Consider the following 13,904-nt stretch of genomic DNA (forward strand, 5'->3'; position numbering starts at 1 on the left):
TATTTATAAACCTATTACCACTACTAATAAAGTATACATTAGTTTTCCAGATTTTATAGGCAAATATTTGTCATCAACTAAAAATTTTTTCAACCTTTTTTCATTTAAATATATTCTGTAAATTTCACATTGTTTTTTTTTTAAATTTCATTGTTAAATATTCTTCTAAAACATTATGTGTTGTGGCTGCCTGCTGTTCAACATTTTAATAAATTTATGTTGTTCATCTTGTTAGTTATATTTTACATTATGATTAATAAGCCTGTCCAAGTAACTTTATAAGTAAATCTTAGTACTTATCTCTTAGGATCTCTTATCTGCCTGAGACTTCCTGAAAATAGAATTCTGGATCAAAAGGATATGCATGATTTTGAGGCTTCTCAAATTATTTGGCAGAAATATTATTTTACATCCCAACAAAGGATATTAGTTAATTCCATTTCCTTATATCCTTTAAAAGCCTAGTTTTAATCACCTTTTAAAATACTGTGCTCAAATTTTAATATGCCAAACTTTTAAATATAAAACATGTAATGAAGTTACATGCAAATCACATGCAAATAACATGGTAGAAAACAGTCTGGTTATATCATGATTTAAAGAAAAAAAATCCAACATTTTAAGTACTAATGTGTAAACTGGTTTTGGAACAATTTTTTAAATAGCCTCATTGATAATATTCACCTATCTTCAGAGAAGAAAGCTACAGATTTTAAAGGAAAGTAACCTGATAGAATGATACAAATGTAAATGTGTTTATACATATATATACCACATTCTTATTTTAAAGGTGCTTAGGGAGAAACTGGTATCTAACGATAATCACCCACAAGGACAGAATGAAATGTCAAGTTAAGAAACTGTAACTGACATTATGCCTCGAACAGATTCTTAAGAATTTTCCACCGCGAAAACCCTAGGAAGAGAAGTCCAAAGTTACCCTCTCTGGTGGGTCAAAGTAATGCACATTCCTCCAAAGTCTTTCAAACTCCTACGGCAGTGATTGATGAGAGTTTTAGCATGGCACAGACTAAACTGTGACTTTTATTTCGAAGTAATTTGTTTTCGTCTAAATCACTAACTTGTTGCCAATCGTAAGTCAGTATTTAGAGAAAAACTTCTGCTTCATCCACAGGGAGAATGGAGTACTCAGGCTAAAATTGAAAATAATTGTAATTCCCAAAAATATAAAACATAAAAACTGATTATATTAAAAGGCTTGGGAAAAAAATATGAACATCAATTAGTCTTATCTTCTTTTGAGAGAAGATTAATACATTTCCTTAGTGCCAGATAATACCAGAGTGGGTGACTTACTTCATGATTACAGAGGCTTTTTGCAAGCTGTTTCCGCTCCTGGGCATAGTACGCTGCCTGCTGGTAATAGAAACCGGGATTCTGAGTTTGAATAGCTGTCAACCCTAACTTAATAGCTTCATCAAATAAATCTCCAAAGGCCTGGAATCTTAAAGAAAAAAATCAAGAAATAAGAAAAGGATGAAAAAGAAAAAGAAGCCTACTTCTGATAATTATTCATTGTGGAAACATAACCTCAGCAAACTGTGTTAAAATAATGCTATTGACGAACTGTAAAAATTGTTGGCATTTACAACTAATTATAGGTTACAGATAACTTCTGAATTTAAGTCAATTCTGCTGTACTAGCAAATGATTCTAAATATACCATTAGAGTATGTCAACATAGTTCCCACAACTCAAGCACATTCATGCTTCTGGAAGTAATCTGATTTTAGAATTTTTAAACATCAGTCTTGAATAGCAAGTTCCATGCCAGCAGAGATTTTGTTTTGTTCCCAGTTATATTCTCAGTACCTAGGCACGTGGTGGAAATTCCATAAATATATACTGAATAAAAGAGATGGTTCCGTGAATTAAGTGATTTCTATTAAGGAACTCTATGAATCAATATCAACTATTACTGGAAACATACCTATGCTAGATGTCCAAAAGCCTATTTACTGACAAAAAGCTTAGCTCAATTTAGAACCAAAGTCCATGCTAATTCCATTCCTCCAAATCCCACCTATTTAAAGAGAAAAAAAATTCTGAAAGTACAATTTAAAACATACTGTTTAGACATCCATGCAGCATGCTCAAAAGACAGCTCTGCACTTCCGATTTTTTTCTTACACAAGTCAATGTGTTTTCGGAACTGAGCAATTGCATCCAATGGGGTGTTGTGCTGAAAACACAGCCTACAGATCTGCAAAATGTAAAATCAACCCCAAAATAAAGAAGAAAATAAAAGTCAAAAGGCATATTCATTTAAAAATATGTAAAATGTGAGATTAACCTTAAAAAGACAATTAAATTTCCTCTCTTCAGTTCTTGGCAATAGCATGGATTTTCTCTACTGGAATGGCTAAGCTAAAACAAGAGGTTGTGTTCCCCTGGTTAACGAAATAAAATTATTCTGTATTTGTACTAAATCTACTGCATACCTTAGCAAAGCTTATTAAAAGTACAGAACAGAATACAAAAAAATTATACCCAGTGAAGAACATAAAGATGGGCAAAAATAAAAATACTATCTCTTCTAGGACAGACTAACTTTCAGTTTTAAAATTGTCAGAAAACTAAAGATTTTCTGTACCACAGAGCACAGTAGCCTCCATATCAAACAAGGATTACAGAAATTCTTGAAAACTTTTTATCTGGAATGCTATTTCAGAACAGTAATAATCTGTATCTATGTAACATAAAAGGAAAAACAGAAGAAACAAAACCTAAATTTATTTCCAGAGGCTTATCATCAGTTTTATATTTTAGGTACAAGGAATATGTGAAAAGTTAAGTCTCTCATCCATTCCTGTCCATCTGCCATCCAATTTCCTGTTCCAGAGGCAACCAGCTTCCAGCATGTTCCATGATACAGTATACACACAGACAAGTGTATGTGCATTTATATATAAACTATACTTTTTAAACAAATAGCATCACACTAAATATGCTGTTTTGTACTTTACTTTTTTCACCTAATATTACATATCAGTAAGTGGAGCTGTCTCATTCTTAATAGTTGTAGAATATTCCATCATCTGGCGTTATAACTTATATTAACCATACACTTATTGCTGGGTTATTTCCAATCTTCTTCTATTACAAGATGCAATAAATTTCTTCACATATGTGATTTACAAGTCTTAGCACATACATCAGATAAATTTCCTGAAACGGAATTGCTAGGTCAAAGGAAACACTCATTTTAAATGGGTAGTCATTGCAAAAATATTCTCCACAGACGTTGTAACAATTTAATAGTGAATTCCAGCATCTATATGCCCTCATGCCACCATCCCAGTGCCAGCCATCTTTAAAAGATGAGTGCGGAATGATTAAAAGCAAAACAAGAAGCCTTCACTTGCCTTCTGAGGGCATCTAATTCTACTATGTGCAATCTTAAAATGCTCAAATAACAGGTATAAAAGTTTCCTGTGGGGTGAACAGAAACACCTTTCATACGGCGGTGCCATTAAACCAAGGAAGGCTTATAAAGTTCTGGTTTGTTGCATCTTACAAAATTCAGTAATACAGGCTGCTTTCTTCTCACTCTCTCCTGCTCCCACTTAAACACAGAAGACCCTCCTAAGGGAGTTTCACAAAAGTAAAATTGTTCTAAGTGAGAACTCCCAGACCCATAAACTCAAAACCAAGTATTGCAGTTAGGCTGCTAAGAACCAGGGTGCTGTTTGAAACAAGGGATATAAAAAGAGGAGAACACAATTAATCAAATACTTTTCAGAGCAAGTAACTAATTTTGGTTTTCAAATTTCAAAAAGATCATCTAATATTTAAAGACAAGTTTCCTTTATTTGCAGTAGAATCATTACCTTGTAGTTTATAAATCCTGCCATAGTCTTTATTTCCAGAATATTAGTTTCATGGGCTCTCAACTCATGTACAAGATTATAGGCGGTCCTATAATTCCTAATATAAACATACGGAACATGGTTAATTATCAATTTCAAGAAGAGACTCCCAAGAATAAGTTATTAGAAATGAAACAATATTTACTAAAAATTTCTTAGTACTCAACAGCTCAGGAATAACTCACATATAGTGATCACTGATTTCCTTGAAAAACGATCTATTAATTAATAACATGTGGGAGGAATCAACAACCTATCACTAAGAACAGAACCATCACATGTACATTGTTCTGTCACTAGCTTCTGTCGATGAGGGCCAGAAAATAAGTTGAACACGAAAGTGGACAACTGTCCAGAATTACGTTAAAAAGTTAGTATTCTATTAAAAAAATAAAACCTTTTTTTTTAAACCACCATTATGAGCTTCTCCAACAAACAGAAATTGTATCAGCAAAGAAGCCACTAAGGAGACCAAGCACAGGTCAATGGGTTTTAAACCCCAGCCTCTCCACAAGTTCAGAGGATGCTGCTCATCACCAGCATGAGCTAGAAAAGGCGCATTGGGGTGGGAAAGGAGAGACTTCTAGAAGGAGTCCCTACCCTGAGGAGGGAAGGCAACCAGGAAATCTCAGGTAAAAATTTTCTTTTCCCAGGATTATTTTCCAGTAGAACTAGAATAGAAGGTTTTTTACTAATACCATGGGAAAGAAATATAAACTACGTTAAAGCCAGTTCTAATCGTATGGAGTCGTTGAGATTTAGAGAACACAATCTGGTATTCACCACCTGAACAATTACAAAAAAGGAAAATGTTTCTGCAATATTTCTCTGAATAACAGCTTCATTTTTTTTTTTTTTCTCTTATTTTTCCGCCCTGTACACTTAGGCTCTCTTCAGTTTTAGGCTATATAGTTGGCTTTTATCACTACATTACACTGCTGTCAATCTTCAAAATATTGAGTCAAAGCTAGAAAAAAATGTTTTATTAAGTTGTGCTCAGTAAAAGCGAAAGAATAAAACATGTGACCACTGCCAACACATACACAACTACTCTTTAAAACTTCTAAGCAGTGCCTTCGTATTAAAAATGAGGCTGAGACGTATTATGAACTTAAAAAACTTTTTAAATTAAAAATAAAATCAGAGTTGAATTAAATAAATGCACTATGCATATTAAGAAATTCATAGCATTAAATAATGTTTAATATGTATGTAACTATAGAAATCAGTCAACACAAAAGTTTTACTGAACATACAAGTAGTCAACAGGATGGGAAGAATTTTAATATGTTCCTTTAGATCATGAAATTTAAATTAGACCAGAAAGTTATGACACTACGAAATTTATTTCTGATAATAAAATGGAAATTTTTTAAATATCTCAAAATATTATATTCCATTCATCTCTAAACAAATTAAATATTACATATGTGAATGTAACCAACATAAAATTTTAAAATTAATTAAAGTTTGGTTGAGATTCAGAAATTGCCATTAATATGCTACTGTTAACATAAAGATAAGAAAAATTTAGTTTGACAATTGTTAAAAACTTTTTTTTTTTTTTAAGATTTTACTTATTTATTCATGATAGACATAGAGAGAGAGAGGCAGAGACACAGGCAGAAGGAGAAGCAGGCTCCATGCCAGGAGCCCGACGCGGGACTCAATCCCGGGACTCCAGGATCGCACCCTGGGCCAAAGGCAGGCGCCAAACCGCTGAGCCACCCAGGGATCCCTGACAATTGTTAAAAACTTACTTCAGAGCATTTTGTGTATCTTGTTTCAACTCACTGAAGAAAGCTATTTTGAACTGATGTCTAACAAATAAAAGCTGAAATATAGAATAGAAAAAATCATTATTATACACATTCTCTTAAAACATAATAATTACAGTATTTATTAAGAGGAGTCCTAAAAGTACTAAGGAAAATACTCAAAATTAAAGATTAGAATTATTCCAACAAACAAGCATAGTTAAGGAAGCTATAAAAAGCTATCTGTAAAATAGGGCAAAAAGCAGAAAGACAAACTAGTTTTTAAAAGCTTTAAATAAACTTGAAAAGTATAGAAGCCAATTAAAAACGTCAAAGCATTACAGATTTAATAATCTCGAAAATAATGATGAATAATCTGCTCTAGAATGCTTCTATTATTTCCTTCTTTGGAAAAGTATTGTACCTGGTGTGTTGTTTTATTCAAAAATTCCTTATGAGATTTCACTCTTCTGATCTCAGTGTAGTAATAAGTCTGTGCATGTTCATAAAAGGCATTTTCTAATCTGTTTAAAAAAGAATCAACATTTTCAAACACTAAAGTTATTTTAAACCAAACTGTTCTCAAGAATCATATTTGTAAGACCTGAAAATAAAATTCTGACAGAGATAATATCTAGTTTACTGCATGATAAAGATCAAAAGTAACGTAAAATATACTGAATTTCTAAATGAAAAATGTAAAGACCCCAAAGCCATTGAGATTTAAAATCCAAGAAGTAATTGATAAAAATAACTGTTTTATAATTTGTAGAAATTAAGTAATCTCTAAAATTACTTCCACCTCTTTCGTTTTATAAGAAGTGTGAAAGAAACAGATTTCCAATATTCACTGAATCTTTATTTTTTGTGCTTTTAATAGTTAAGGTTAAAGGTTAAGAAAACTAATGGTAAAAAGACCATAAAGGAAAACTGGCAAATGAGGGGGAAGTAGCATTTATGGGATTCAAATCCTGCTTCATTCCCTAACTTTGAGATAACATATGAACAAAGAAAATGTGACCACAGATTGAAAACTCAAAGTTCCTTTCATGAAAATAAGCATGGATTAGAAATATCTCCCTAGGGCCTGAAAGAAAGCTAAATTCATAGAAAAAGCTGGATTTCAAGGTTTTTCCTCCTCAGAATAAAACAGAATTTTGAAGCTGTATTCAAAGAGTTTAGACATATCTAAGGAAAATATGCTAAGAAAAAAAAAAATGGATAAGCCAAAACTTTATTCAACATACTTTCTAAGGTAAGATTTTTTTTATCTTTAAAACTACAGTTTTTTTAAATGTTAAAACATGAAAATAATTAGAATTAGGTTCTAACTTTGAACCATACTGTTTGAAAGAATATATTAACCTAAGCTGAAAACTTATAGTTTTATTTTTTATTTTATTTTTTTTTAATTTTTTATTTATTCATGATAATCACAGAGAGAGAGAGAGGCAGAGACACAGGCAGAGGGAGAAGCAGGCTCCATGCACCAGGAGCCCGACGTGGGACTCGATCCCGGGTCTCCAGGATCGCGCCCTGGGCCAAAGGCAGGCGCCAAACCGCTGCGCCACCCAGGGATCCCGAAAACTTATAGTTTTATAAATGGGTAACCTTTGCTTTAAAGGCAAAATATGTTTTTTTTCAAAATAAGATTTAAAAAAAAAAAAAAATCTGGTTAGCATGACATTGATAGTCTATTGTCCTAAGAAGAAAGGCCTGAGGATTTGGAACACATATTTTTATAAAAGAAAAATGCTTAACTCATCACAAGTTTGACAATTCTTTTAAGTATTTTGACTCAGAATGATCAGTGAGCCTTTAAAGCACAAACAATTCTCACCATCACTCAACACATCACACAGAAGTTTTATACACATTCTACTGCTCAGACACTTAAAAAAAAAATTAACCAAATCGCTGACATCTTGTAGCTTGTAAACTTAAAACATCAAAGTGGTTTTTTTTTTTTTTTAAGGTTTTATTTATTTGAGAGAGATGGAGATAGTGACAGAGTTGTAGTGGGGAGGAGGAGGAGAGGCAGGCTCCCTGCTGAGCACAGAGCCAACTGACCCCCCTGCTCCCCGACCGACCGTGAGGCTCGATCACGGAACCCCAGGATCATGACGTGAGCCGAAGGCAGATGCTTATCCGACTGAGCCACCCAGGAGCCCCAAAACATCAAAATGTTCTGAAAGCACACAAATGAGTGAGGGTACCACCAGCAACTCTGTCAATGATGAGACTCCCAGATGAGACTGAATACGGAGATTTAGAGATACTCAGCATTACCCTCTCTCTTAAGATAAAATGCAAATATGAAGAAAGGGTCTACTAACATCTTCCCTCATCTCGTGTGGACTATCTCACCCCTGGTGCTCATGCCCATAGTTTGGAGGTCCTGGGTCCAGAGTACTTGCTTCTTATACATCAATCATTTTGAGCTTGCATTCCTTAAACGAGGCATTATTCCGAGTAAGGGCAGTCAGTGGTAAAGGGCAGAAGCCACAATGTCTATTTCTCTCGCGTCCATGACAGTACTAAATCTGAAAGCTGACGAAGACGTTGAGGCAGGGTTTCTCAACCTCAGCCCCACTGGTGTTTCGGATCAGGTACTGGTATGGGGCTTCCTGTGCATGGAAGGATGCAGAGGAGCATCCCCGAACTCTACCCCCAGATGCCAGCATCAGGAAAGAGGTCTCAGTAGGGGTCCAGGTAAGTGTTTCCAGGCATTAGCCATGTTCCCTGGAGGCCCACTTCAGTGCAGTCAAGAGTCACTGGATTAAGAGGCAGGACTGAAGACAATGGCCTTTTACTCAAGTCTGCATGTGAACTCAGCCTTAAAAGTTGAGTAAGAGAGCCCTGAAAGGGGAGCTGGAAGGTAGGAGCTAGTAGGACAGCACACTGACAGGAAACAGCACTGGGAACAGGGAAAGAGTACATGCAGTGCAAAGTCCAAGAGGAACTGTTGAGAGCCTGGAGGGGCAGTCAAAGGCCCGTGGGGGGCTGGGCCATGCCTCCAAGGAGGAAAGGCAGTGCAGGTGTGCTACCAGGTATCTATGTATGGGCTCCGCTCTGTGTTCCCCTCAGGGGTCACCACACACCGTTAAAAGACAAAACTCATTATCCCCTCCTGCATTCTGGGCAATCAGCTCAACTTTATCCAGAGCGCTACCAATCTGACTTTCTGAGTAACCATGCCACTATTTACTGCTTCCAGGGGGGAGATTGGATTTGCTAACTGCATTAAGGTTTTCTTGCAGCTCATCCTTTCATTTGTTGCCTTTTCAAGCTCTCTCCTTCTGAATTTATACTTCTCTTTCCTGGAAGCCATGTCATTGGTAGGCCAATGAGAATGTCACATTACTTCCTACAGGACATCATCTTGCAAGGCAATAATCAAAGATTAACTACACTGTTCTTGGGCTTGAGAGGGGGCATGTATGCAGTTCAAGGAAAAATAGCTAAAATCAATGAAAAGGTTCATATCTAAATACATTTTGGTCAAAATTTACTATTATAAAACTTCTTCTCGGGGGACCTGGGTAGCTCAGTCGGTTAAGCATCTGACTCTTGATCTTGACTCAGGTCATGATCTCAGGGTCCTAAGACTGAGCCCCATGTGAGGCTCTGCATTCAGGATAGAGTCTGCTTCTCTCTCTCCCTTTGCCACTCCCCCCCCCCTTCTTTCTTTCAAATAAAAAAATAAAATCTGAAAAAAAAAAAAAACTTTTCTTCTACAACACTAAATTCTAGAAAATAATGGATCACGGTCACAGATTTTGTGATATATTGTTGTGTTCCCAAGCCAGATGCCTTTCATATACAAGGGCTTTATAAAGATATATAAGATATGGTGAGCCTCAGATCCATCTTAAAAATTATTTAAATATATACATCAACATATTGAAAATGAAGCAATGGAGGCCAGAAATGAAGACACTATCCTATAAAAGGACAAACAGATCATCAGAGGACATCTAGTGGTTACTGAAAAATACAATGGAAAAACATGCAAATATATATATATTTTTTTTTTTTTTTTTTTTTTTTTTTTATTTATGATAGTCACAGAGAGAGAGAGAGAGAGAGGCAGAGACACAGGCAGAGGGAGAAGCAGGCTCCATGCACCGGGAGCCCGACGTGGGATTCGATCCCGGGTCTCCAGGATCGCGCCCTGGGCCAAAGGCAGGCGCTAAACCGCTGCGCCACCCAGGGATCCCTATATTTTTTAACATGGAATACATATATGGCATTAATGAGGTAATGCTAAGTGGCAATTCACCATGTGTTGTCTGATTACAATTATTTTTACATTAAAAGAGATGTCTGGACAGAAACTTAAGGAAGTTGTTGCTGTGGTCCCAATAAGGAAGTGGAAGTTAAGGAGTTGACAAAGGGGACTCGTGTTTTTTGCCTCAAAACCTGAGTACTCTGACTTTTTTTCCCAAAAACATGTCTTTTTTTAATTAATAAGTCTAAGCAACCAATTTTTCTTTTTCTTTTTTTAGCAACCAATTTTTCAATGCCTCTGAATAATCTAAAGAAAAAAATGTTTAAGATCTTTAGTTACCTTATAATATAACCCACCAGGTGGTCAGTGTGGGGCAGTACAAACAAAGATTTTCCTGAGAGTTCACACGCATTACATAAAGCTGCGGCTCTTTCTGATGCAGTGACATCTTCTCCTGTTGACAAGTCCCATAAAGACAAAAAGAGAAATAAAGTGATTCATGTATTTTTCTAAACAAATGGTTCCCCAAATCTAAGCAATATAATTAGGGAAAAAAACACAATCCCCCTTTCACCATGCCAAAAGGCCTCCTGTGATCCTTGAGAGCTCGGGGTGGGGGGGGGGTGGGGGGTGGGGGGGGTGGTGGTTCTCAGAAGTCACAGTACATACCTGTCAGGAAAACCCTATGGAACTTTCTACTGAGCCAAGATAGGCCAAATAATGCCAACAGATATGCCACATAACTATGCCAAAAATGGAAGCAATAATCATGAAAGTGGTTTCTAAAACTGGGATGCACAAGTTTCAAAAGAGAAACAAAAAACATTTTTGGCCTATCAAAGTCTTAGAATGTAGAAGAAATAAGCATCTGAAGCTAAGACATTTTCCTATAAGAAATTAAAAATCCTATTGCATTTTTCTTTGTCCTATTGCAAATTAAGAAAAAAAAAAAAACAGGAAGAATTTTAAACTGATCTTTGATAAGTAAATAACATTCTTTCTTTAAAAACCAAGTGAATAACTGTTACATCAACTGATATATCCCTACAAAGTGAGGTAAGTGGAACTGGGGGAGAAGAACATTTTATATTTAATATTAATTTTCTTTTAATATTTTAACTTTTTCTTTTTTAAGACATTTATTCATGCATTATTAGTATTTTTTCAAGTGAACACACCATCTTTCCTAAAATTGAATGCATAAAAGATTTTAACATCAAAAACTATATTTCTTGATAATAAGAATGGGAAGTATAAAGCAATTAATTCATTATTAATTAACCTTGTGATACCTGGGGGCAAAGGAGTTTTCTTCTGAATCAGAACCACTGCGACTTTTGTGTTTCTCCCTTGTAAACTTTGCCTGCAATGGAAAAATAATAAAATTAATTACATATAACAAAAATTGACTTTTAAAAATGCATTCAAGACTTTACGTAGGGGTGTCTGGGTGACTGAGTCAGGTAAGCATCTGCCTTCATCTCAGATCACGATCCCAGAGTCCCAGGATCCAGCCCTGCTTCTGGCCCCCTGCTCAGTGGGGAGTCTGCTTCTCCCTCTCCCTCTGCTCCCCCACCCCACTCATGCACACTCTCTTTCTCAAATAAATAAAATCTTAAAACAAAAAAAAAACCTTAAAGTACAAGCTTGATAATTCAATTGAAGAAAGATAAATGTCAACCCCCAAGCCCCCAAGATTAGGGGAAATGTTTCCTGCATACAAAGAAACTTCTATGGTACAATGATTTAAAAGTTTTAAAAGTATACTCTCATATCGAGCTTCTAATCCTTACAAAAATCTGCTTTAAAAACAAAGTTTAATATCTACTTTCATGTAAAAGCTATAATGCCATTTATTTCTTTATGGTGATACGCTATAGACTGGCCATGCAAAGAAAATTATTTTCAAACAGGAAAGGTGATAAAACAGGTGTCTTATAAGACAAGTAGCAAATTACTATACACCTCCCCCAAAATATCATGAATGCAAGAAAAAAGCATTTGGAGATTCCAACTAAAATGTCTTCTAAATTTCTTCACACACTTAAGCATTATAGAAGTTAAGCATTCATGTTAAGCTACCTGTCAGGAACCAAACAAGGGTCACAGGAGGTCAGCAATTCCCAAAGGAACACTGCTGCTTTGAATAAATATTAGTAAACAAGACACATGCAACCTACTGGGGACCACCTGATACATGGCAAAGACGGAGTAGACTGTACCTGACTATTTCCACTCTGGTAGCACACTCAGACTGCTTCTCTTTCCACTGAGGCTCATCCCAGTCCAGCTCATAGAACACAACCACCAGGGCGGGCACCAGATTCAGATGTTTATTCATCCAGCCGGTCTTTAAGATCCCCTTAGGAATGTACCATTCATATGAAGTTCTCTGCAAACATAGGCAAAGCTGAATGCACTCCTAACAGCAGCAGGCAAAAGCCACCTGTCACTAAATGGCACGCACTTTGTGCTCATTCATTTCATTCGACATACACATGACACCTTTTTAAGATGAGGTAATTCAGGCTTACAGAGATGACATAAGAGCCAAAATGGCTTCATTTGTTTCAATGACATATTGCCAGGGCCACATTTGCCTTACTTGGGAAGAGAAGAAAAAATAAAGGATGACTCTTAAATACAGAAATGTAGTAAGACCATGTCTTATTTAAATTTCTGTCACCAGTCTATTGCATAATTCCTAGTACCTAACACAAAGCAAGTGCTCAAATGATGTGTGTGAAACTGAACCAAACTGCAAAGGCCATGGATTCCATAATGATACTGGTAATGATAAATGGGGAATGTGAGACCTTCCTTTTAGAGAGGGCTTTAATGTAGACTACGAAGGGTTTTAAGCAAATGCAAAAAAAAAAAAGAAAATCCATTATAATTGTAAATGATAATTATAAAGTAATTTTTCCTCTGGGGTTAAAAAAATAGCTGTCATTAAATATACCTATTAGTGTATTACATAATGAAAAAGTCTTGGGTTTTCTTAATGCATCACTACAACCATAGCTTTGATAAACTCAAGGTTTTACCTCTGAGGTTTCTCAAAGAAAAATAATTCTGCCTTTGACAACAGCAGATAAAGAATCAAGTAGCAAGCAGCACCTTCTACTTCCCACAGGTCAGATGCCAGAAGACCAGTGCTCCTTGGCAATGACTCCTCTCTCCCATCTCAGCACCCCTCACCCTTCTGCTCCCTATCCTTCCCCCGTCTCTCCTGGAGGCCTGTCATTTTCCAAAGCGTATTTACGCTTTTTCCTGACTTTGCAATAACTCCAACAGTGTATAAAAAGACTAAGGAATATAAGTAGATGTTTGGCCACTGTCTAGACCTATCTGTCTCAAACTTTAATATGTATGTAAATGACCCAGGAATTTGTTAAAATGCAGATTCCCAAATAGTGTGTGTCTAGTGGGGATCTTGGATTCCTAATTTCTAAAAAGTTCCCAGGTGTTGTTACTGTTCCCAGAATCATACTTTGGGTGGCCAGGGTTGGGACTATTTGTAGACTAAAGTCGCTCCAAGTATTGTATTTCAATTTCTTTAAAAAAAAAAAATGTCTTTCTTTCTGACTTTTTCACAAATAAAATCTTATTTCAAAAAACAAACAAACAAAAAACTCAGGGTTTTCCAGCAAAGACATTAGAAAAGAAAAAGGTATCCATGCATACGGTGGAAGAGAGGAAGAGAAGGAAAAGCCCCCATGCAATCATGTCTTTACCTTAGGTCTACATTTGGGATACTCATGGTCACCTGGGAGCACCTTGAAAGAAATTGGCACCCGATCAGCCCTCCGATTGGCACAGAAAGCATCCCAGACAGCTCGATGAACAGCATTATAAACTACATCCAGGCCCGTAAGGGTAACGAAAGCCATAGGCCGACAACATAATTCCACGGGGAAGTCCCACTGTGTGGGGCTCATGTTCGAGGCGTCAAGAAAAATCTGAAATACAAATGTAAATACGTTAAAAATGTTTTAAAAGCCCATATCCATATCTAATAGAGGA

The 13,904-nt window shown here is 35.9% G+C and overlaps 1 protein-coding gene across 2 annotated transcripts in view; it reads right to left on the reverse strand.

Annotated features, from left to right (window-relative positions):
- The window catches only part of TRAPPC11 (trafficking protein particle complex 11), a 48,587-nt gene that overhangs the window by 31,821 nt on the left and 2,862 nt on the right, over window positions 1-13,904 (reverse strand). For both annotated transcript variants that reach the window (XM_038560439.1, XM_038560440.1), the window contains exons 2-10: window positions 13,616-13,840; window positions 12,101-12,270; window positions 11,171-11,241; window positions 10,218-10,332; window positions 6,072-6,171; window positions 5,651-5,724; window positions 3,852-3,948; window positions 2,091-2,224; window positions 1,318-1,465 (exon numbers count right to left, since the gene is read on the reverse strand). In XM_038560439.1, coding sequence (XP_038416367.1) covers window positions 1,318-1,465; window positions 2,091-2,224; window positions 3,852-3,948; window positions 5,651-5,724; window positions 6,072-6,171; window positions 10,218-10,332; window positions 11,171-11,241; window positions 12,101-12,270; window positions 13,616-13,819 — 1,113 coding nt within the window. In that variant the 5' untranslated portion in view covers window positions 13,820-13,840. The remainder of the gene's footprint in view (window positions 1-1,317; window positions 1,466-2,090; window positions 2,225-3,851; window positions 3,949-5,650; window positions 5,725-6,071; window positions 6,172-10,217; window positions 10,333-11,170; window positions 11,242-12,100; window positions 12,271-13,615; window positions 13,841-13,904) is intronic.

This window comes from Canis lupus, chromosome 16, assembly GCF_011100685.1.
Source record: "Canis lupus familiaris isolate Mischka breed German Shepherd chromosome 16, alternate assembly UU_Cfam_GSD_1.0, whole genome shotgun sequence".
NCBI lineage: Eukaryota > Metazoa > Chordata > Mammalia > Carnivora > Canidae > Canis > Canis lupus.